Source organism: Meriones unguiculatus, chromosome 1 (assembly GCF_030254825.1).
Source record: "Meriones unguiculatus strain TT.TT164.6M chromosome 1, Bangor_MerUng_6.1, whole genome shotgun sequence".
Lineage (NCBI taxonomy): Eukaryota > Metazoa > Chordata > Mammalia > Rodentia > Muridae > Meriones > Meriones unguiculatus.
In genome coordinates, this window is record NC_083349.1 from 25922183 (window position 1) to 25947216 (window position 25034).

The window sequence follows — 25034 nt, forward strand, 5'->3', positions numbered from 1 at the left end:
AGTGTTGTGAGGCAGACATGGGTGTCCCTTCTAGGAATCACCATCCTCCCAGCACCCAGTCAGTGAAGACAGCAATGTTGGGGGTGTATTGAAATGAATCTTTCCTTCATACTTTGATGGTCAACTTCAACACACTCCAGGTCTGGACCTTGTCTTCCTGGACAGGACAGAGGACGCGCCCCCAAGGAAGCCACATGACTGAAGTGGGCCCTATCAGGGTTGGTTACATCCACTGAGGTCAGAGCTGGCAGAGTAGAAGCCATCTAAAGCCCCCTCATAGTCCCCCAGGGCTGCCTGTCTCAGAACCTCGCCTTAGAAGTACCTTTATTGGTTTTTGCAAATTTCCTGTCCTGCTGATACTCTAAGAGGACACTTTATGGCTCCATCCTGCAGTCTGTGGTCGACATCTGTCAAAGGGTGCAGTTAGTGGAGCTGCTGTGCTTAGGCCGGGGCCGAGTAGAGGGACCTCTGGGTGGGAGAGGGTCAGCCTCACATGCCCTCGTGACCTAGCCTCACCACACTGACTGCCACGAGGGGGCCTGGTTCCTCTACTGCCTCCCACAGGCCCGTCCACCTCTCGTCATGTTTCCCCACAGGGGTTTCTCAAGATAGTTCAGAGAAGAGAATAGATTTCAGCCAGGGTGCCCAGTGTCCTGGAGGGTCTACACATTGTAACTCCCCACATGATAACTTCCCCACAGGGCACACTGGGAAATCCCTAATGGCAAGTGTGAGTCTGAGATCTGTGCCTCTGGTCTGGGAGGTTGTCTCTGGGAGCATTCAGGCTGTTCGTATAGTAGTAGGTCACAGTAAAGACACAGGAATGCAGGACCTAGTGATTCCCCAGAGCTGGGGATCCTACAGTGGAGGTGGCTGCCATGGGCACCATGTCAGGATACCTATTCTCTTTGTCTGCAGTGGGCGGGTTAGGGGATATGGTTTGCTTTGGTCCAGGTAATTGAATTCAGGGCCTTGTGCATGTTAGGCAAGCACTCTACACCTGAACTATATCCCTTACCTCCACTGTGTCTTACTTTTCGTTTGAGACAGAGACTATCAGAAAGTTGCCTAGGCTGGTCTTGAACTCACTTTGTAGTGCCTGGAATTTGTGATCCCCCTGTCTCAGCTTCTCTGGGTGCTGGGATTCCAGGCAGGCACCAAATCTATCTAGGGACATGCTATTTATAAATGCATGGAGGTGTCAGAAGAGGCTGGCAGGGGAGGAGGGTGCAGCCATTCTGGGAGGGTAGGTGGGGTTCATTTGAAGGGCAACCCCCCTGACATCGCATAACCACTGCCCCCTCCCAGGGACAACAAGTGGCCCTCCAACGGCACCTCCACAATGCCCCTCCTCCCCCCACCTCCTCCCCTTCTGGGCATTGTATTGCCATCAAAATGGGAGCACTGGGTGGCTCTTGGAAGAGAGTGCCGGCTGTCAGCTGTCCCCTGCCAGCAGGGCCCGCGACTGTTTGATTATTGCCGCCTGGCTGTATTTCACGTTCGGTTTAAACATCATCAAACATCCCTTTTGAGAAGCGAGGGCTACCTTGCTGTGGATGTTGAAGAGAAACAGGGACATTAAAATCCACGAAGCAAATGGCCTAGAATTGACATTTGTGGCGGCGGGGAGCTCTGCTGTGCCTGTCAGAGAAGCTAAATCCCAAAGCTGGCAGGAAGCTTTCCCCACAAAGGTGGCAGAAAGCGGGTGAGTCTGGCCAGGGGGAGACCAGGAAGAGCCAAGGAGGGAGTTGTGTGGTCACTTGGCCACTTGTTAGTGCCCCTCTGGCCTTGACCTCTGTCTGCTCAGCCTTTTCCTCTTTCTGATGTGAGGAGGAGAGCTCCCGTCCTCCCCGCAGAGCGGGGTGCTGGGCCTGTGTCTCCGGGGCCAGGGGTGGGGTGCAGCGTAGTTATGCCTGACAGGGCTGTGTTCAGTTTATACGGCCTCTGAGGAGCTTTGTGTGCTCCATCAAGGCCCTGCTTTCTTCATCTCTGGACCTCAGAGAGATGTCACCCAGCAGGGAGATGGCAAGGGTCAAGGTAAATCACAATGGTGCCTGATAGGTGGTTGGAGCTTGATGGATGGTGAAGGTCATTATCAAGGAAGTGGAAATGGAAGCTAGAGTATTGAGTTTTTAAAAAGGTTTGTTTTATTTTTTTATTTCTGTGGAGGTGTGGGTAGGTGTAGCTTGTAGGTCACTTGTGTGCAGATGTCTTGAGAGGCCAGAAGAGGGAGAGTGTCAGATCTGGAGTTGAGTACAAGTGAGCGTGAACTGCCTAGCATGAGTGCTGGGAACAGAACTCTGGTCCCCTAGAAGAGCTCTAGAAGAGCAACAAGAGTTCTTAATGGCTGAGCCATCTCTCTAGCCCCTAACCTACTGAAAAAGAAGTGCAATAAAACCAGGGTCAGAGCTGAGCTCGCAGTGCCCTGTAGTGAGCCTTGCATCATGCCTAGTGAGGAGCTAAGAGCCCTCTGGGACAAAGTCATGGTGTGCTGTGTACTGCCTGGGTGGTCCTAACCCAGCCTGGGATCCTTGCCCGGGGTAGGCGGGGGCAGGCAGAGCTCTGTCTCTGCAGTTTAAAGCCAGCTTTTTCAACTGCAGGCTGCCAGCTGAGCACACACATGTGCACATATTTGTACAGTAATACACAAAGCGGAGGAAGGCAGGGTTGAGGGTTGGCAGTGTAGCTCAGTGGCAGAGAGAGGCCCTGGGTTTCATTCCCAAGGCTGAACAAGGAAGGAAGGAAGACTAAGCCACTTTAGGGTATGACCCTTGCTCGTGGCAGACGTTCCTTCTGGTTCTTACCTGGTTCCTTGAGGCCCTCTTTCAAATCTGGCACCTGCCACTTGTGCTGACCTGTGATCTCTTCAACGAGGGTTCAGGGCTCTCTGTGGCTGCACCATGGCTCACATTTTGCCATGGCTTCAGCCCAGATGACACCCCCAAAGTGTCCCTACGCTGACTGTTCGTTTTCTTTACAGTGTTTACAGTACTCAACTGGTGTTTTGTTTTTCCATTATTTTTATTCTGAGACAGGCCTTACTATGTAGCCCTGTGCAGTGGTTCGGATGAGATGTCCCCTTGGCATTAGAATACTTGGCCCCCAGTTGTGGTGCTGTCTGGGGAGGCTTAGGAGCTGTGGCCTGGTTAGAGGAATTGTGTCACTGGAGGCAGTTTGGAGGTTTTAAAGCTTTGTGACAGTCCCGACTTGTGCTTTCTGCTTGTGGTTCGAGATGTGAGTTTTCAGCTGTTCCTGTCCCCATGTCTGCCACCCACCAGCTGCCACAATTGCCTGCTATAATAAACTCCTTTTTTATTTTTAAGATTTATTTAATTCTGTTTTATGTGCATTAGTGTTTTGCATGCATGTATGTCTGTGAAGGTGCCAAATCCCCTGGAATTGGAGTTACAAACAGTTGTGAGCTGCTATGTGGGTACTGGGAATTGAACCTGGGTCCTTAGGAAGAGCAGCCAATGTCCTTAACTACCAAGCCATCTCTCTAGCCCCTATGATGAACTCTTGTCCCTCTTGAACCATAAGCCCAAATAAAACCTTCCTTCTATAAGTTGATGATGATCTCAGCAATAGAAAATAACAAATATACTCTAGCTAAACTTGCTATGTAGACCAGGCTGACTTTGAACTCAGAGATCCTCCTCCTCTCTGCCTCCCAAACCTAGAGATTAAGGGAATTTGCCACCATGCCAGCCTGCCTTTTGTTTGTTTGTTTGTGTTTTGAGACAGAGTTTCTCTGGGAAGTCCTGGCGGTCCTGAACTCCCTCTCTGTTAACCAGGCTGGTCTCTGAACTTAGAGAGCTGCCTGTCTCTGCTGATGAAAGGCGTGTGCCACAACTGCCCGGCCAGGCCCCCTCTTTTGAAACATAGTCTAGGTCTTCCGTTTCTCAGTCTGGGTTGGAATTTAGAAGGGGGTGGGAGATGATCTCTCAGGGGCTGGGGTCGCAGGCGTGAGCTACCACACTGAGTTTATAGGGAGCTGGGAAGGAACCTAGGGTTCACAGATACTGGTAAATGTCGTATCAACAGAGCCTGCAGCTCTCAGCTGTTCTTATTTCCCCCACAGATGGCTTATTCATTGTACCAGAGCCTCACTCTCACGGTTCACCTCCCCTCCTAACTCAGGAAGCCCTCTGCTTCCTGTTCGCTGCTGTGATTCCTGCCTCTTCTCCCCTGGTGACCTGGCCTCTGGGCCTCTTGTCTTGCCCAGGCCCACTGAGTCTGCCACTGCGATTTCTCTCACGTGAGCCTGTGACTAATAAGGGTTCCCCCCAGGGGGCCTTCAAAATCTTTCCCTCCTTAACATCGGAGTTTAAAAATGTGTCACCATCGATTTGAAGGAGAGACTTGTTCCTGCTGAGAAAAGCGGCCTGGAGATTCGTCTCGCCTTAGGAACCACGCGGGCGGCTGCATAAATTCCAGCAAGCCACCAAGGGCTCCATGCAGATGTGCACTGGAGCCCCTCGGGCAGCACGAGGTCCTGCCAACTTCTGCGCTGCTCCCAAGAGCTGTTCCCCACACCCCCAGCCTGCTGACCTTTTGGAAGGCCTAGTATGGGGGGGCAAGGGAAGGGTTATGGGGGGAGATCCTCTTGTCCCTTACTTCTCTCCCAACTCTTCATTCAAGCTAACTCTATGCAATGATGTAGTTAAACTTCAAGAGGGGGACAAGTGATGAGGGGCTTTGGGAGTGGGACTAAGCCACCCTGGTGTCCCCTCCTAGCTCAGGAGCCCCCATTCTCCTTGGTGAAACAGTATGTGTCCTGAAGAGGGAGCTTTTGTGTATGTGTGTGTCTGTATGGGTAGGTACTTGTATGCATTCATGTGTGTGTGTGTATGTGAACTATTGTGCCATGACATGCATGAGGCCAGACAGAGGACAACTTTTAGGAGACATATTTTTCCTTCCACCAAGTGAGACCTAGGGCTCAGACTCAGGTTGCCAGGATTGGCAGCAAGCCCCCTCCTTCACGGAGCCATCTTGTTTTTCTGACAGGGTCTCTTACTGTTCCTGGCTTGGAGCTCACCCATTAGACTAGGCTGTTTGATCACTGAGCCCCAGAGATCTACCCTGTGCTTTCCTGGGATCCTGGGTTTTGTGGTTTGAAACATAGGTTGTGGTGACCTGAAGTCTTGTGTTTACAACACCCACTGAATTATCTCCCCAGCTGGTTTCTGTTTATTTGAAGCATGGTTTCAGGGAGCCCAGGATAGCTTTGAACTGCTCATCCTAAACATCTCTGCCTCCCTAGTGCTAGGATGACAGACATACACCAGCACATCAGCTTGATGGGAAGACTTCTGTCCTGGAATTCTTGGCTCCCAGTGTCTTCATGATTCCCTGGCAGGGAGGGACTTTTGGGATCTTTGGGGCTACTTCAAGGCAACTCTCCTCCCTCAGTGCAGAGCTCAGTGGGAGGTAGGGCGTGGTGTGGCCTAGGGTGTCAGGTAGCCTCTGATGGTTCTTGGGCAGGTGCAGAGCCAGAGGGAAAGGAAGAAGGAGCATGGAGGCTCTGTGGCTGCTGTGGGCCCAGAAGCATGTGTGAGCCCCCATTTACCAACTGGGCAGGGACTTCTGCAGCCCAGCCTGAGAGCGCCTGCAGCTGCAGAACGTCCTCTGAGGGCTCCCAGCAGTCATTACTCGGAGAAGGGAGGAGGCTTAATTTTTCCTGTCTCCCTAAATGTTATTGCCTTTACGGGCTTTGGAAATCAGTTTTATGGCCTGTGTTATTTGTCTACTGAAATATGGGAAGCACTGGAGGAAAAATAAACGGCAGAGGTGCTCTAGGCCTGAAAGGTCAGGAGGCTAAAGATGGGGCAGGTCTTGTGTGTGAGTCCCTCAAGCTAGGGTTACTCTTTAGTGGCCGTGGCAGCTGGAAGAGGGTCTGGGAAGGTGTGCCATGGACTAGGGGGAGGGATTCCGGTCCAAGTGTTTGCCTGAGTGCTGGGGACCGGGCACGCTTTATCAGTTGGTCCCAGCCTAGCCTGGAACCATCCAAACCTCTATTCTTGATGCCCAGTTTACCTACTTCTCCCATCGAGTGCCACCCAGGGTACCCAGCCAGCCTCTGGCAACGAGCCTTTTCATTAAGTAAAAAAATAAGTCTGTTGGGGTTTGCCATGCAAGTTGTCGGCCTGGCAGGGGCTCCACCTGCAGAAGGCTCCTTATCTTCTGGCAGAGTCAGGAGCTGGCTAGACATGCAGATCCAGTAGGGACATCCAAAGCCCACACTCCACTTTCATCCTGTTCCTGGGACCCAGGACCCTTCAGACAGGTCCCCAGGTTCTCCCTTCCTGGGAGAAGGCTGCTTTTCTACTCTTCTCTAAGTATGCAAAGAGCTCCTTTGAGTCCAGAAGAAAAATGGGTGGAAGATGGGGGCAGACGATTCCCGGTAGGAGGAAAACAAATGGCCAGTAAACAAGTGAAGAGAGGCGGAATTTAGCCAGCAATCAAGAAAAAGCTAATTGAAACAAAGAGCATCATTCTTTACCCACCAACAAGATGGCTGTGGGAGTGCCCACTGGAGCAGGTGCGGCACAGTCTCAGGGAATGGCTGTTTCTTCGGTGCCCCCCTCATGTCTCACACCAGCACATAGTAGGTGCTCACAAATGCTTGCTGTATGACTTCTTTCTGCGTGCAACGGAGCTCCGGTTGCTTTGTTCCTGGCCTTCCCTCCCACCACCGGCTATTTCCGGAATCCCGCCCCAGCTTCTACATGCTTCCTGGGCTGTGGCCAGTGTCCTTCTGGGCCAGGACTTACCTCAAGGGCATGGATGCTGCTTCTGGGTTTCAGCTTAATAGGTGCGCACTGCTAACTCAGGGTCATGGGACGGAGCAGGCCTTGAGTTGGGTGAGTCAGGTTCTTTTGTTTTGTTTTTCAGACAGTCTCACCATGTATCCTGGCTGGCCTAGAGCTCATTTTGTAGACCAGACCAGGCTAGCCTCCAGCTCACGGATATCCCCTGCTTCTGCTTCCCAAGTGCCACTACATGTGGTACCACTGCATGTTTGCCTTTGCTGTGGTTTTTGCTTTTTGAGAAAGGCTCTCACTCTGTAGCCCAGCATGGCCTGGATTTACTGTGCAGTTCAGGCTAGCTTCAGACTTGCAGCAGTCCTCCTGTCTCAGTCTTCCAACCGCTAGAGTTACAGACAGAAGCCATTCCCAGCCTTTCCTGCTTCTTTTTGTTCATCTCTTCTCCAATCCTCTCATTGCAGGCAGCTAAATTTTCTTTGTTTTGGGTTTTGTTTTGTTTTGTTTTTTAAGACAAGATTTCATGTAGCCAAGGTGGCTTAAAACTCAAGCCACCTTGAACGCCCAATCCTCCTGCTTTTATTTCCTGAGATCAGGGATTATAGGTGTGCCACACCATGATGGCTTTATGACGTTCTGGGGATGAAACCCAAGGCTTCATGCAAACACTCTACTAACTGAGCTACGTGCCCAGTCACAGGTTTGAGGTTTCCTAATTGCACATTCTCTCCCACCTCCTAGCTTTGGCATAGGCCATTCCTCTGGCCAGGAGGACTCTTGTATCTACTTTTATTCTGGCTTGCTCTGACTGTTCCCCAGGTCCTGGCTGAGCCACCACCCTCCTCTAAGAACTTCCCTAGACCGGAGTCAGATGTTCTCTTGTTGGTTGTGACCTGTGTGGGTGCCAGGACTGCAGTGGAGGACGATGGGAGAGACAGTCCATACAGCTGGCATATGGCATACCTCAGAGTGATGTACAGTGTAGTGACCCAACTTTGGAGGTTGGATAGAGCATCCTAGTTGTGAGGGCAGTCTGCTGAAGTGGCTTATCCCTCTGTTTCACATTGGTATATATAGAGAGAGCTGGTGGCAGGTAGCAGGTGGCAGTACCTTTTCTTGCCAGCCTATCCCACAAAGGGAGGCCAGCATGACCTGACCACAGTGGAGCTACTTTTTGATGGGGAGCTCACACATTCCGGGGGCAGTCCTGGGAAATCTGGATCAGCAGTGCTTGAATCCTCCACCTACCCACCTGGTGTGTATACTCCTCCTTGCAAAAGGAGCCAGTGGGAGAGCTGGGGCCTGGGAGCTGCCTGCCTGGAGCTCAGAGCCTGGATCCCCCTCAGCTCTCCCTGCTCTTAGCTCACCCACACATGCACCTCTAGCTTCCAGCCAGCCTTCTCTTCCTAGTGCCTTAGACTGAGGCAGTTACCACCTTCCTCTTCCACTTGGAAGGCATGGGGTGATTTAGACCCAGACACTTGAAACTGGTACCCAGCTCTAACTTCTACCTGGACCATAACACAGGAGCTATGTTACAGTGAAGGGAAGGCTTCCGATGGGGCTAGAGTTCAGGGCGATGGAAGACACCTACTTAGAGAGCTGGTTTCTATGTCAACATCAGCTACTGAGGCCTTGAGGAAGCTGCTGAACTTGGGGACTTTCATTGTCATCATCATCGTCATCATAAAGATTAATTTTTGTTTTTAGATAGAACTGGTGTAGCACTCCATACGTAGCCGAGGATGACCCTGAATTTCTGATTCTCCTGTGTCTACCTCCTGAGGAGAAGGAGATTACAAACAGATAGCTCTACTCCTGGTTTATGTGGTGCTAGGGATGGAACCCTAGCTCCTTTTAGGACAGGAATAAGGGTCGGGGCTGTTCTTCAGTTGGTAGAGTGCTTATGTAGCATAGAGTTCAATCCTTAGTACTGCAAGGATAAACTAGGCTTGGTGCTGCACCCTTGTGATCCCCAATCCTCAGGGAGAAGCAGGAATATCAGGAGTTCAAGGCTAGTCTCAGCTACATCATGAGTTTGAGGCCGGCTTGCGACATATGAGGCTCCATCTCAAAAACAAAACAAATCAACAACAAAAATGGTATTTGCTTATAGTGAGAATAATCAAGGCAACTCTGTCACGCTGCCTTGGGGGTGTAATGTGGTGACACATGGTGACAGATGCCTGGTGCCTGGCACCATCAGGCCTGCTGCTTTGCCTCTCACAGATGGGTGCCCCTTTAGGAAATCCCCTCTAATTATGAAGTTAGAGAGCTGAATGGTCACATGGGGAAGAGGCACACACTCATTAGGAGATTGGGACACACAGCCTGGGCTACGTCAGAAGCCCAGCTCATGCCAGCTTCCTGAAGACAGCTCACAGAGAACATCTCCATCCTCCTGATAGCTGCTTCCATCTGCCAATTCTCTGGGAGTCACTGGCTGGGGAGGGCCCCATCGGGAGTCCTCCTGTCCCCAGAGACTGCCCCTGGGCCCTTCACCCCAGGCTTGTAATCTCTGTGTTAAAGAGGACTCAGCTCCCTTCCTCCTGCCCCCACCATGACTAATCCATTCGCCAGGGCCCCCATCCAAGAGAAAGCTAATTAAAGAATTTCTGCTCTTGGCTCAGCCTGGACTTTGAAGATTCCCCTTGGTCTTCTTGGAGTATCTGAAAACAGGTGGAGAAAGGGGGTGTTGCAAAGGGCATTAGACAAACCCCCAGAGCCTCTGTAATAGGCCTAACCCCCCACAGCCTGCAGGCATCAAAGAGTCCTCCACCACTGCTGCTGAGGAAGAGCAACATGGGGCTGCTTCCCACCCATGGCCCGGACTGGAGCTCCTTTGATCCCAGCTCTTGGAGAACAGGAGCGTCTGCATTCTTCAACAGTCTGGAGGAGGGGAAAGGGAAAGACTGGGTGTTCTCCAGAACAGTGAAGGGCTGAGGTCCGCCTATAGCTCTGGCATGGACAGGTCCACTGCAGTGATGGGCAGGGAGCAGATGCTGGGTGAAGTTGGGTTCTGCTTCCCCAGCCCTGCCCTTCAGAGCCTCCACAGGAAGACTGTCTGGCACCCAGTGGTACTTTCCTTTTACTGGGGACTGGACCCAGGGCTTTGCACATTTAGGCAGTGCCTTAGCACTGAGCATCTCCAGCCCGGGGAATATTTATTTAAATTAGCATTACTTCTGAGGCAGGGTCTCATGTAACCTCCTCTAGCCTAGAATGGTGCGTGTAGCTGAGAAGGCCTCTGAGCTCCTGATTCTTCTGCTCCCACCTCTTGAGTGGGATTTACAGATGTAAACTCCACCCCCAGTTTATCAGTGCTGAGCTCAGAACTCAGGGACTTGTGCATGCTGGGCAAGCCCTCTACCGATTGAGCTACATCTCCAGCCCAAAGGTTCTCATTAGCCATCAGGAATATTTATTGTTTGTTTGCTTGTTTGTTTTTCTTTTTCGAGACGGGGTTTCTCTGTGCAGCCCTGGCTGTTCTGAACTCACTGTAGACCAACTGGTCTCCAACTCCCCAAGTGCTAGGAGTAAAGATGTGCGCTACCATCGCCCGGCTGGAATATTACTTCTTATGGTAGAAAGTGGCCTCTTTGTGACATGGGGGCCCCTTGGCAGCTATGTGCTCGGTCCGAGCAGAGCCTGGCACACCCCAGTTGCTCAGTAAAGGCCAGTTGATCATGTGGCTGGCTTAAGGCAGAGAGTGCTGATGCAGCTATGCCTCTGCTGCCTCCGAAGGCCCCGAGTGCTCTCAGAGACGTGTGTGCGTGTGTGTCAGGGCCTCTCAGAAGCTTCCTTTCCCTTCTGGAAACGCTGAGCCTTGGTGATGCCCTGGGGAAGGTCTGGGGTTCTGCTGCCACTGTGGCCCTACCCTCACCCCAGTTCCCACTGGTGTGCCAGGGTGGGGGAGGCAGGAGGAACACTAAGCAGGGGTCTCTTGGGGTGTCTGCCTGCATCACGGAAATAAAAATGATAAAAACCTGTCACTGAATTCTGGGTGGCAGTAAATTACTTAACACCTGAAACAGGTTGAAATGTGGCCACCGTGGCTTTTAATAAGCCCATCTCTGATGCAGCAGCTTCCGCGAGAAGCCGGCCGGGTCTCTTCTCGAGGCATAATTTCATCTCGGCCCCAGCTTGGCAGCGGTGCAAATAAGATTTCACTTCCCCTGTAAATCTCTGAAGGGGGAGTGCAAGATTTCATTTGCGCTGTCAGCGCGGAGAGAGCCTATTTACTTTGCTGCAGGAATAGAGGGTCCTTTGGAGAGGCCGGACGCAGAGGCCAAGGGGAGTTGGCTGTGTCAGCACTGCGAGATGACGTGGGTGGAAGAGGGCAGGGAGGTGGCCGGTGTGTGCTCTGGGGAGCACAGATTGTCTGGAGTGCTTCAATGGGACCAGCAATACCAGAAATACCTACATTGTTTCACGGACAGGGGAGTGGCCTCTAAATAGGGTGCCAGGAGTCTGCCACAGGACATAGCACTGTGGCCTGGGGTGTTGGGCCTTTCATAGGTTTGGATACAACATGTCCAGGATACTTTGTGAGACCAGGTATCCCTCCTAGGAAGAAGGGGCAGGAGAATGGAAGGTTCTAGAATGCAGTGGTAAGATAAGGGGAAGAGACTTGGATTGGAAACTTTCAGGTTAGAGTCCAACCAAACACTGAAGCAGGAAACATTATACAGGGGCCCTGGACTGCAAGGCAGCCATTCTGACTCACTTTCTTTTTTTCTTTCTTTCGTTCTCTTTCTCCTTTTTTTGGAAACAGGGTTTCTCTGTGCAGTCCTGCCCTGTAGTCCAGGCTGTCCTTGAACTCAAGAGACTCACTTGCCTCTGCATGTCATTCCGGTTCTTACTTCACACCAGTCCTCACCCTCAGTGATAAGCAGTTCTGTTAGCTGCTGCTGTGTGAACAGCTTGAGAACACAACCCTCTCCCCTGACTCGGGGAGTTTTACATCCCATTATTTTATTTATTTTTTGGCGCTGTCACAGGTGTATAGAGGGTAAGGCGATCTTGGGGCAGGACTGTCCCCGAGGGGGGTAGGGGAGAAGATAGCTGTGATCACTGGGCCGCTGGGATGCCGCCGTGCTGGAAGGTATACTCCTTGATGACCTTGTTGACCAGCAGGGCAGGTGGGTGACCCTTCACTGTGTGGGGCTGCTTGTGGTTGGTCAGGGCCCTAGCTGAGCAAGTGTCGCTGTGCTGCAAGTACTGTCAGCAGACCGTGGGCTGGGTTGGGGCCTCTCCTGAGTTGAGCCCTGAGGTCCTCGTACGGGGAAGGCTCGAGACAAGACAAGACCTGCCAGGGAATTCTCCAAGGTGTAGCCAGGAGCTGATCCAGCTTGGGCAGGGCAAGAAACTTCCAAAGAGACTAGAACTGAACTCATCTTTTGTCCTTGCCTTAGGTGGTGAATGGGGCCCAAACTCTCCATCTTTATCAGCAGAAACACCCTTAGTGAGAACCTACCTCCCCAGAGGACTCCCTGCCCCAGTCAGGGCAGCCCCTACCTCACTCCCGGAGAATCCTCGCCACGCTACTTCTAGTCTAGCCCTAGTATTCCCCAGTCCTAACACATAGTAGGCCCTCAATAACTTTCTCTTGGCTGACTGGCCGGCCGATTCATTTTCTAGAAAGTTCCCCCAGCAGCTTGTCTTGAGTGCTGCCTCGAAGAATGGCCCTCTTAATTAGCTCCTGCCCCCAGCATGATGGGAGGGGAGGTTGGTGGGGGATGGGAGAGACAGCTGTGGGGTCAGAGTACCCAAGGTCATCTCTGCAGGGGCCACCAGCCACCACGGCTTGTGGAGAAATAACTGCTTCCATGGAATATAAGGGGAAACTCATTAACCCCCACTGAGATGTGAGAGCAGATCTAAGGGGGAGTAATGAGTTCTTGCTTTATCTGAAATTTAGCAGGAATTCCTGTTGTTCTCATGAAAATATATTTTTCTCTCTCTCTCACCCCAGGGTGCAAGGAGCCCCTGAGGGAGGCCCCTGGGGTTGTGAATCTGGTGGGCAAGTGCAGGGAACAGGGGCATCTTGAGCAGGTGCACACTGGGGTGGCAGGACAAGCACATATTCCCAAATGCCAGGACAGTTCCGCTCTTATCTGGGTGCCCACATGGCTGCCGGAGCCTCTTAGGGGATAATCCTCAGCTTTTATTAATAACTCTCCAAGTGAAGACCCTCTGCGCGTCTGCACGTGGCACGGGGCTGCCCTGCATGGCTGGCTTAAGAGGCTTCTGGTGTCGCTGGCCTCCCTTGGTCCGAGCCCCTTCCTGCTCATCACAGAACATCAGAGAGTCTTTGTAATTGAATCGCTTTGTTCTGGCTTTTCTTTCTTTTTTCTCTGTAACAAGGTCTCAAGAAGCTCAGGCTGTCCTCAAACTTACTATGTAGCCACAGGTGACTTTGAACCTCTGATCTTCCCAAGTGCTGGCACTATAGCTGTGCACCACCACACCTGTCTGCTTCTGCCCAGGAAATGCGTTAAATCCAGTCTCTATCCTGTCCGCTTTACCCTCTGCCTGTAGACCCCAACAGCAGGGTGCCCTCCCACCCCCAACAAGGCCCAGGACGGTTCAGGAGGAGCATGCCAGCCACCTGGCTCCTGGCAGGCTGGGCTGCTGAGCCCTGAGTCAGCAGCGGACAGGACTGTAAAAGTTAAATCTTTCTATTTATTTCAAGAAAGGACAAGGCAGGTGGACTTGGACATTTTATATGAAACAGACAAACAGAAAATAGGACCAAGTAGTTAGTCACATTCATCTCAACATTGAAGTTTCAAGGCACCTACATTGAAGGAGGCCAAAGGGCGGTTCGGAGTGCACTTTGGTTTGTGTTGTTGTCGTGGTGGTGGGGTGTCTGGTGGTAGAGTCGGAGTGAAGCAGGTGGACCGTGAGGCTGGGCGCAGCCAGGCCTTCCAGGGAGCAGGGCCTTGTCTGCCTGCCAGTTCCCAGCTGCAGCCGCCGCCGCAGGGGCGCTCCTACCACTCTGACCCCCGAGACTGCTCTGCCCTTAAGAGAAAAAGAAAAAGAGAGAGGAACAGCAGCCAAGGGACATCAGGGCTCTGAGTCTAAGCTGAAACAGGCCAGGGGCTTGGAAAATCGGTAGTTCAGGGGCCTGCCTCACTGTCACGGGCTGGGAAGGCATCCCACCTTCTTTAGCATTCCCCAGAGGTTTGCTCTGGGCCCCCTCAGAACTGGGGACCAAGCTATACTTCCCAGTATCTGTTCTCATTTTCTTGGCAATACCAACAAGCACCGTTTGCACAGTGGGATGCCACCGGGAGGATGGCTCCGCCAAAACCTCCACTCTGCAGTCCTTACATGGGAATGGGGGTCCTTTAAGGTGATCTGTGCCTCTGGCATCTCTGCTCACACCTGCTGGTGGCCCTAGCCAGCACAAGCATAGGTCTCCAGAGCCTGGTTGGGTGCCTTCCAGCCTCCAGTATCTCCTCTCCCTTTTTCTCTCAGATGACAAGCCTCCTGTACTGGGCCTGTGGTTTCCTCCCCACAACCCTAGGCCTCCTTGGAGGGACTAGAGGACACCAGGACCTCATTCTCACACTATACCCGAGATGCCCAAGTGGCTTCTCGGTTGAAGTGATTCTCAGGTGGTCGTGCTGGGCTGAGGAAAATACCTAAGGCTACTTTGGGGTTTTGCGTGTAGGGCCTCCCCACGTTGTGCCCAGAACCATCAGAGATGGGACTGCCCACAGGAGGGGTGGGTGTGAGGGACCTGCTACCTTGCCTTCCACCCAAGGCAGGTTGAGAGCTGTTTGGAACCATGAGCCCTGAGGGAATGAGCAGTGGCAGCCTGGGGCCTGCTGCGGCTTTGATTGTCGGTTCATGTCGAGCTTGTTTTTCTGTCTTGAAGAGAAAGTCTGATTAGTTCCTCCAGGCGGGTGGCTGGGGTGCGGGGACTCCGCAGGGGTGTCAGGCAAGGCAGGCTGTTGCCTTGGATCTTGTTTCTTGTACCACCCCCAGGGTCTCTCTAGTTTTCTGCCAATCCGCATCACCCACTTGATGCAAATCTTAGAGAAGGGAAACTGAGTCACCCATTTGAGCTGTGGTGCTGCCAGATCTTGGTGAGTCTTCATTTCCTATCTGCTGGAAACACACCAATCCCGAAGCAAAGCAGAGGGTGGGATGCTTGTCGGAGGGGTGGCCTAGGTGAGCCCCTCTCCTCATCAGGCCGCTAGCCAGGTGCAGGACAGGAGAAAGCCCCGCACTGCCAACCCTCAGGTCGTTCCCATGAGTGGACAGATGCCAGGTGAGAAGAGAAGGTGGTAAGGGGTGTTCCAGGTCCCCTGCTGGTCCTCAGTGACCCCAGGCAGGTGGGCAGGGAAGCCAAGCTGCCGCTGCTGTGACTGTTACGGCTGCAGTGTCTGGGGAGTGGGGCTGTACAAAGCAGGGGCTGACCCACCAGGCACCCTGCCCACCACATACCCACATTTCCCCCCTAGCACAAGCCGGACAACTCAGCAACAAGGAATAGTGACAGTGGCTTCGCAGAGCCAAGGGTGGCTTCTGGAAGCAGGGGCAGCTGCAGGCTGGAGAGCTGCCTGGACACAGGTCAGGGCAGACATGAAGGCAGCTGGTACCCCTACCCTGGGTGGCAAGCCCCCTCATAATGAGAAAGCAGGAGTGGCCCCAGGAACGAAATCCCCAAAATCAGGGGAAAAAAAAAACATACATTAAAATCTGAAAGAGGTAGAGACAGGAGGATCAGAAATTCATTGTCATTCTTAGCTACATAAAGGGTTCGAGGCCAACCTGGGCTATGTGAGCCCCTGTCTCAAAAAAAAAAAAAAAATTCACAGGAGGTAGCATCAGAGGATCAGAAGTCCAGTGTCAGATTCAAAATGTCAGGGGTGAGAATGGGGTAGAGAAAAAGAAAAAAATTGAAAAGTGTCAAGAGAGAAAGGGAACGTTTTTGTCAGTTGTTTTAAAAGAAGCCAATGTGGATGTTTTATACCAATAGTTGGAACACTTCAAGAGAATCGGTAAATGCCTAAAAATGGTGAGTGTTCGAACAGAGCCCCAGGCACTGTCAGCTGGCTGTGATGGACAGACCTTCGCTTACTCCTGGGTTTGAGGCAGCTGGGCTTGAGGGAACAAGTCCAGGGACATCCTGGGGCTTGGAGCACTGAGCCCAGCATGTATCCTGTCAGCACCGCCTCACTACCCGCTGAGCACAGGCTGGAGAGGGATGTCTTTGCACATCCTTGTCCTGGGGGCTGTGATAAAGCAAACATGGGGACCAGAATTTTCTAGACAAAGACCTTAGCTCAAGCTGGAGAGCTGTCGGTCACATCCTGGGATAACGCTCGGAAGCTTCACGGGACACAAAGTTCACCGGCTGCTTCCTTTGCCGGCCTGAGCTTTTCTCTCTCCGACCTTCAGTTTTCTCTTCACAGATGGCCTCACTTGTTCTCTGGCCCCAGAGAGCAGCAGGTCCCCAGCAGAAGGAAGCAGGAGTCTCAGGAGTCTTATTCTCTAAGTGATGGCACAGGCTGCTTCCTCTGATCCAGATGTGGCTTGCCATCTCTCAAGGCAAACTGACCCCTAGATGACAGGATCAGAGTCTGCCCAGGGACTGGCACAGCTGCTGTCCGAACAACAGTGACCCTTCCTGCCCCCACGGCCCTGGTGAGAGCTATTCAATCCGAGCAGCACTTAGCGATGCCAGCTCCTTGGGGAGCTGGGCAGGAACAGCTGCCACCCCTCCCACCCAGGCCGGGAACATGCCTGCTGTGTGGGCGACCACTTGGGGCAGGTTCATAACCCACACAAAAAATCCCCCTTTCCCTTCACCTCCAAGGAGTTTAATCTCTTCTAATCAATTTAGCAGACTCGCTTGGTTGTAAACGTTAATGATTTGCATTTTTGAGCCTTTTTATCCTCCTTACCAAAAAAAAAAAAAAAAAAGTCTCTTCTCTCTGCTCTCTGGAAAGCTTGTGAATTGCTTGTTAGTGCTCATTCTGGCACCCACCCAGCCTCGGCATCAGCTGCTGTCACCTGCGCCACAGTCTGTGTGAGCAGGGAACGTGGCTCATGGGAGGCCTGCAGCTCTGACCCTGGCCGTGACATGTCATCTGGCCCTTGGGGGACACAGGCTGCCATGCCCACTCGAGCCTGTCCCTGCTGCCTCTGCATAGCTCTCTGGCTGCTGCATTCAATTTTCCTTGTTGTATTTTTCATAAGCCAGAGACTCTGAAGCCTGGCCTCCTCTCCCCGGTGTGTTCAGCGGAAAGCAGATGTCTGAAGAGGGCTGGCTTCGGGACTCGAACTGACTTGTCGGGGGTTGGGCGGGAAGGGGCCTAAGTATGGCTCTGACTTTTGTTCCTTACCCTCCTTGCCAGTGGCAGCGAAGCAGGAAGCTCAGGCTGAGAGGCTATTCCAGACACACTGCCCATCCCTTCTGTGGACCCAGAGTCCACACTGGCTCTTCCTACCCAGAAGTGGTTCCCCCACTGTCTTCAGCCCATTAGAACCTTCCAGGCTCAGCATGACGGGGTTGCTCTCACAGGGCCTTCATGAAGCAAGAATCTGCCCCAGTCATCCCCACTTTAAAGATGGGAGCCTCACATTTGCATAACACACACCTGGCTCCCTTGCAGGGGCTGAGCTGGGCAGCTGGTCTTCTGTAAGTTCTGCCCACTGAGAAGGAAGAAGAGGCGTGGAGACATGGGGTAGGGGCGGGCTTCTGGCTCCAGGAAGGGAAGGCTGGACTCTTTCTAGCCACAGCTGCCTTCCCAAGGCTGCCCCCTCCCCTGTCAGCAATGCCCAGGGTGAGGACAGGCCAGTGTCCCAGCACTGGTTCTCCAAGCCACACAGGGCCACAGCAGAGCTCCACATATGGAGGAGGCAGGCCAGGAGGCAGCCTTTCAGGGAAGATGGAGGCTTCCTCAGGAAGAGGATGCAGATGAGGGAAGAACGGGAGCTTTTGATTCACGTCATGTCTGCGGAATTGAGTATGACTAATTAATAGATTTTATTCTTAGTAATCTCTTAAGCATTCCATACGTTGGGCCGCATGCCTGAGCTGAGCCTACCAGAGGCTTCATTCGCAAAATGCAAATGCCCGTGGCCCTGCTGCCTCTCTCCTTCCTTGCCTTTTCTTCCCCATTTTTTTTTTTAAAGAGGAAATTTAAAGTAAAATTGCCATGTAATAGAAAAAAAGATTCCAATCGCTGCATCTAATTACCAAGAAGGGTAAACCACTTAACCAAAGAAGTGTCACTGGCTTTTTTTTTTTTTCCCCTTAGTTTAAACTTGCCTTAAATGCCACAAAATAAACTCCCCAGGGGCTGGGGCAAAAGGAGGTTGTTCGGGCTGGTTAGAAACTGTGAGGGTCAGGATGGCCGGCCACAGACTTCCCTGTGGAGATGTCAGCTGCACAGAAAGAAGATTCCACAGGCCTTCCAGTGTTAATCCCGGCTTCCCTCACTTCTGTGGGTGGAGGCGGCTGGGTGCCCTGAGCCTCTTCTATTGTATTGTGAGGCCAGAAGCCAGCTTCTCTGTCTCCTTTGGAGAACTGGGACAAAGGTCACACTGGGGGCTTTCTGAAAGGACACTAAGGAGTGGGGTGCTGGGAACACACACACAGCTCAGTGGTAGAGTGTTTGCCTGGCATGGCTAGGCCCATGATTCGGTCTCCAGTATTCCCCCATCCCCAACACACACAGAATAAAGGGTACTGGGAAAATGTTATGATGTGAAGAGGCAGAAATGCCACGGGAAGGGCTCTTAGAGGGGCTACAGGGCCATGGTTAGGCAGTGTTCACCCTCACTAGCACCTAACTGCTCCTTAGGGGGCAATGGCAGCCCTGGGCTCTCCAATTGGGTGTGATAGGAAGTGAGCCCCTTAGAGCAGGAGGCAGATTTTGGTCCTGAAGCTGTGACACTCTGCCAAGGCTCTGTGTGGTGGGGGAAGAAGTTTACCACAGCCCTGGCATTTGGCCCACAGGCTCCTGAATGTCTAAGTAGGGCCTTCCAGGCAGCTCCCAGGGTCTAGGCCACCTGCTGTTCCTAAATGTTGTCCTGGCCATCAAAGAAAGTGAACAGACTCCTTCTGGAGGAGGGAACAGGGAAGGTGGACATGAGTGAGCCTAGGGGGCAGGGCAAGTTACAGGTGCAAAGTAGGGGTTGGGAACTTAGGGTTTTGCTTTCTGGGGGCCCTGGAGAAGGATGGCATAGTGCCCTTGATGCCTTGTTCAGCATTTGGGACTCTCCCTCACATACCTGTTCCTCACAGGCAGGTGTCCTCTGAGCCTGCCTTAGCCATCAGGACCAGGGTGCCGTTGGGGTCACTGGGAACAGCAGGGCTCCGGGGCGCATGTTTATACAGACCTGAATCTGCAGCTCGGGAACATTTCTTTCTTGACCTCATTATGTGGGGAAATGATTTGGGATGAAGAGGAAGAAAGGTCTCCTTTGGAATGATCCATGTCCATACCCCTTGGCCATTCCCTGGGGCTGGTGGGTTGGGGGTTTCTGTTTGGTGTGATGACCCCTTAGGCTATGATCAGGAGCCTGTGCCTCTTTCCACTACTCTGAGACACCTGCTGGGTCCATTTCTTTCAATCTCATCTCTTCATTGAAGGGCTAGTTGGCTCTTTAATATCCAGCAAGCAGATGCCCTACCAGGAGCACTTCAGGCAGCCGCCTGGCCTCTTCTTCCTGCCTTTGCTTTGGACCAAGTGGCAGAGGTCTTTTGAAAACACCACTATCAGGAGCTGGACCCCCTTCTCATCTGGCTGCCCTCAGACCAGCGTCTCTCCTTTGATGACTTTTTTTCCCAGTGCAGGGCAAAGCGATGCATTGGCAGATGATGACCCGTGCTCCCCGAGTGCGGACGAAGCAGACATCAGAACCCCAGGCTCGGCTCTTCCCTCCTTTCCGGATTTGCTGTCATTATTTTATCATCGTTTTAATCTCATGGCTCACCACGCTGTGGTGTCAGTTGATAAATGATAACGACATTGATTCCACAGGGAGGGAATAAAATCTTAGCTCTTCCGAGGGCCCCGGTCAGTACCCTTTTGGAGGTTGATGTTTTTTTTGCAAAGAAATCTGATTTTTCCCTTTTGAGAACAGAGCCCCTGGTGTAGGCAATGGCTGAGGTGTGTGTGTTTGTGTGTGTGTGTGTGTGTGTGTGTTTTGATGTCTCCCAGGGATTTTCTGAAAATTTTTTTTTCCTTTTTTCTGGGCTTTGTTTGAGCAGCCATGGAAACCAACAGGTCTAGCCAGCGGTCTAGATGTGTGTGTCCACACACACATTCATGAACAGTCGCTGCACTGATGACCTGTCCCAGGAGGAAACATAAACACTATCATGGGGATAGCATCTACTGAGGGAGCGACAGATGAGGCCGGTGGTCATCAAGGAAAGCTTTTTTACATATCACTAAGTAGAGTGGCCTGGCTCTGGGCCGGCTGACAGGATGGAATCTAAAGCATCCTCAGCCAGCTTCTTAACTCCCTGCTGGGATGCAGTTACCAGGGCCTCTAAGAAACAGTAATATCCTCCACCTGGACTGAGCCCTCCTGCCACCTGGACTGAGCCCCTCCTGCCACCTGGACTGAGCCCTTCCTGCCACCTGGACTGAGCCCCTCCTGCTACCTGGACTGAGGCTCCTCCTCTCCACCCACACATGATCTACTTAATGATTTCTAGAAGAAAGCAAGATTTTTCAATTCTATTGTCTGAGGAAATGTCTAGGACTGACTGAAGAAGTGCTGAGAGGACAGACACGCAGCTCTGTCTACCCATCTGTACCGAGACACAGGACACAGCGATAGGTGGGCACAGAGACGCGCCTCCACGTGGTGGGGAAAGCTACAGCCTTCGTCAGAGCTTCTACAGAGTTCGGTGAATGGGACCGAAGTGCTCGGCATTGGAAGAAAAAGTTTTGACTTTTTTTTTTTTTCTTTTAATTGCCTATGGTATTGTTCAGAGAATACCTCAAAGAACGTCATATTTCTGCAGATCTGGAAAGGGAACAGCATGGAAAGAACCAGGGAAGAGATTTCAGGACACTGTCTCCGTAGCAAAAAGTCTTTTCTTCTCTTGGCCCTTTTGTGAGGAACCCAGAAACCTTTCATTGAGTTGTCACCGTGAGCGGCCAGCAGGATGGTGGCATGGGGGCTCCATGCCATATGTGTTTGTTATCTGCTTCTCTCTGATGGCCCTGAATGAAGCCCGAGGTGTATATAAATGTTGTACAGGTAGTATCAATCTGGTTCAGGAAAAAAAAGTTCCAACCCAACCCTTCCTGCAAGATTATTTTTAGTTCTTAACTCTCATGATCTGGTATAAATGACATTTCCAACAATGTTGAATCCCCCTCCTGCCTTCTATGTACTTATTGTTATTATTTTTTTTTACCGCACTGTTGTATACCCTCCCCAAACTTTGCTTTCTGCTAGGAAAGTCACTGTGGAGTTTCTCTTCCTGGCTCCTGGCGTTGCAGTGGGCTAAACAGAGCCGTGTGATCACACTGGGGGCGGCTGGCTTCATGTGTAGGAATAGTCCACGTCAGGGATGCCAGCGTCCCGGTAGCCCCGTGTGGTGCCGTAGCCAATGGTGTGGGCGCCCTTGCAGAGGCTGCTGCCATTGGAGGGGAATATGGTGTGCACCACGTAGTCCTCTTTGGAGCGGTATGGGTTGATGGGTAGCATCTGCAGCCCTGGGCCTCGGATTTCTAGAATGGAGTTATCCTTCTTGGTCCCCGACTCCATGTAGTCATCCTTTTTTCTGCTGCCCCTATTGTAGACCCTGTCTCGGGTCAGCAGCTCACCAGCCCGGTGCACATACCAGCAAATGGCTCCCAGGACCAGGAAGAGAAACACAAGAGCCACGGCACCACCAATAATGCCAGCCAGGGGCAGCCCAGCCATAGGGCCAGCGTTCTGTTCCTGATTGAGCGTAGTGGTAGGGCCGTAGCTGTCAGCCGTCTCTGCCTTGGCACACACAGGTGTCTCATCAGCCACATAGGTGTTGCCAGTCTCCATGGTGACCATACAGATGATGTAGGTGGACTTGGGCTCCAGGGCCGTCAGCAAGTACTCTGTCTTGTCCCCCTGCACCAGGGTCTCTGTGATGGAGCCCACAGCCGGGCTGTGGCCCAGACGCAGCCAACTGAGCCGGAAAGAGGAGGCAGGTAGCATGGCCTTCCATGTGATTCGGATAGAGTCTGCTGTCAGTGGCTTCACCTGGATGACCAGGGTCTTGGCACCATCACCAGTGGACATGGGGTAGTCAATGTTGGAGTCAGGGAGGCGCAGTCCTGGCCTCTTGGCCTTGAGAGTAAACAGAGAGCCCTGGGGTGTGGTGGCAGAGGCATGGTTGCTGGCTGTGGTCTTGGCAGCTGCATTGGCTGCACTGCCCTGTGACCCTGCCTCAAAACACTCATCCATCTCGCTGGTGATATCTTTGATGGCCATGCCCCGGACCTTCTCCGGGCCCTGGCACATGAGGCCCCGCACATTGACCACCGAGGCCCGTGCCTTCACCCAGTCCCGCAGCCACATGAGGTTACAGCCGCAGAACCAGGGGTTGTTCCTGAGGAGCAGCTGTGCCAGGTTCCCCAGGTCATCAAACAGGCCTCGAGGCAGCGTGGTAAGGTTGTTGTTGGACAGGTCCAAGCGCTCCAGCTCCCGCATCTTGGCCAGCGTGTTGTAGGGGATGTGGCTGATGGCGTTGTCCTGCAGGTAGAGCTTCTGCAGGTGGGCACTGGGCAGATTGAGGGGTGGGGCGGCCAGCGAGTTACGCACCAGCGACAGCTCTGTGAGGTTCTGCAGGCGGCTGAAGGTGTCATCGGCGATGCGCTGGTTGGCCAGCAGGTTGCCGTCCAGAACCAGGCGCCGCAGGCTGCTGAGGCCCTTGAAGGCGTGCAGCGGGATGGTGGAGATGCGGTTGTCGTCCAGCCGCAGCTCCTCCAGCGTGTGGGGCAGCCCCGAGGGGATGCTGCTCAGGTGGTTCCTGCTCAGGAAGAGAAGCTTGAGCTGTCTGCTGTCGGCGAAGGCGTCCTCCTCGATGCTCACGGTGGACACAGAGTTGTCATCCAGGTGCAGCTTCTCCAGCAGCGGGATGCGGGCCAAGGAGTCCCTGGCGATGGTGCGCACATTGTTGTCCTGCAGATGTAGCTCTCGCAGCGATCGGGGAAGGTTGATGGGGAATTCATCCAGGTCATTCTCATACAGGTATATGACCTGCACCTTGACCTTGGTCTTGAGGTCCTGGGGGATGCCTGCATTGTTGATCTGATTGTTCTGTAGGTAGAGGGTGGTGGCATCGTCAGGAATGTCTGAGGGGATGGATGTGAGTCCCCGGTCGTTGCAGTAGATGAAGCCGTTGTCACAGCGGCACACTGACGGGCAGGTGGTGCTATCGATGACCTCTGTGAGGAAGGCGATAAGCCCGTAGCAGAGGAATAGCCAGTCCCGCAGGTCCATGGTGGCCGTGGTCATCACGACAGTGGCTGTGACAGTGGCAGCGGGTGTGGCGGTAGCGGTGGCAGTAGGGTGTGCCACCACCATGGTGGATGGCTGGTGGAGGCCTGACCCACCTAACCTGGAGCCTCAATACCTGCAAGGAGCACAAGATAGGTGTGCTGAATGTGAGACAGTGACAGGGCCTGGGGAGCGAGTCATTAACGTTGGGTCCTGCAGCGCTGAGGCCAGGCTGCAAGCGAGGCCTGTTTTATACCAATCTGGAGACAGGTAAGCTCCCTAGCCAGGGCAACTTTAGTGACTGCTGTTCACTGTGAATCTCATTAGGAGGGTCTGGTCCTCGAGAGGAGCCAGCACCAAGGGCATTTAGCGTGACCTCACAGCCTCACGATTAGCCACCCTTACGGGTCACACAAATGGTGCCGGCAGTGAGATGATTTAGGGTGGATTTCATGGATGAGCCATCATTTTCCTCAGGACTGGGACAGCCCTAACTCCAGCAATGGACTGAAAGGAAAGCTTGTTTCTGGGAGGCTATCAGCTCAAGAGGCGTGTCGGCAGAAACTTCAGGAGAGAAACAGCCAGCGCTGTCACTGGTGGGCATCAGAGAGCGCCGCGCTCACTGCCGGGTGGGGAAACACCATGCCCTGTTTGCCGTGTTTCATACACAGAAGGATGAGGTGTCAACAGATTTGGTTCCTGGCCCCATGTTCTGTGTTTTCTGGGGGACTGTCCCATACCTTGTCTCTCTCTCTAGCGGAAATAACTTTCAGCAATTTCAGGGACCACACACACACACACATGTGCACTTACACATTAGTTTTCTTGATTTAAAGAAATGAGACAAATAAAAGGCAGGAGGTGTTGACTGCACACGGAGGAAATTTTTCTGCAAGGTATAATTTCAGTTTTCGCAAATAGAAAAATTGGAGCATAGACTTTTCTCGTTATTTTACTGTTCACTGGTAAAAAATCAATTAAAGAGAAATTATCTTTCAATCTCAGTTAAAAAAAAAAAAGGGTGTCTTCGTACAGCTAGCAAAAGTCTGCAGTAAAACTCAGGGTCAAGGAGGCTTTCAGGGCAGAATGTAATGGCTTCTCAAACCTGATCCGAGGGCCTGGCCCCGGAGGACAGCTCTGGAGTGTGGAGCATGGTCCTGCCGAGTGACCAGCGTGGCCCTCACTAGAGTGCTCTAGGAGCCAGGTGTCTCCATTTCTCAACTACACCAAACCCTTCTCCCTCACCCTATGTCTCTCTCTGTTCCTGGCAGTTCTTCGCCATCCAGTGACCTCCTTTCTCTTCACCCTTCAGGACCCTGCTCAAATGCTCCTGCCTCTACTAGGTCTCCCAGGTGGCCTCTGCCCTGTCCATCCCCTCAGCCGTGCGTCACTTTGTCCAATCCATCTATCTCCCTACTCACTCACTTAATGCAGCCTGCTTGACTCACACGGCCATGACCCACTCACCCTTGTCCCCACAGTTCCTCAGGCCTTGGCGTTCCCTGCATGCTGAGCCCTTCTGCCCCCCTCTCTGCCTGGCCCCGGGGTTCACCTTGGTCTTGTTTCCTTGGTAGTCCTCACAGGAAGCCCTGACACCAAGCTGGTCCCTGATGAGGCTTCCTAGGCCCCTCTTCTCCCCTCAGCTCTCTCACCCAATCCCTAGCCTGCCTCCTCTGCTAGGCACCCAGACTCCAAGCCGCTCCACCATCCTGGTGGCTGTCAAAGCCAGGTAGCAGGCACTGTGACATTTCTTGCTGTCGTTCTCTCCTTGTGAAGCAGTTGGAGCCACCCTCTGCCCAA

General features: G+C 52.8%; 2 protein-coding genes across 5 annotated transcripts in view; one reads left to right on the forward strand and one right to left on the reverse strand.

The window, feature by feature from the left end:
- Macrod1 (mono-ADP ribosylhydrolase 1) overlaps window positions 1–25034 on the forward strand; it is a 139896-nt gene that overhangs the window by 15753 nt on the left and 99109 nt on the right. The window lies entirely within an intron of this gene.
- Flrt1 (fibronectin leucine rich transmembrane protein 1) overlaps window positions 13432–25034 on the reverse strand; it is an 80011-nt gene continuing 68408 nt past the window's right edge. Inside the window, exons 3-4 of one of the 2 annotated variants that reach the window (XR_009592409.1) lie at window positions 19023–23370; window positions 13432–13790 (exon numbers count right to left, since the gene is read on the reverse strand). Coding sequence is in view for 1 of the 2 variants with exons in the window: in XM_021642270.2 (XP_021497945.1) it covers window positions 21297–23321 (2025 nt within the window). In the remaining variant the exon portion in view is untranslated. Of the gene's footprint in view, window positions 23371–25034 lie in introns of both variants that reach the window. The other variant, XM_021642270.2, reaches the window with a different exon arrangement.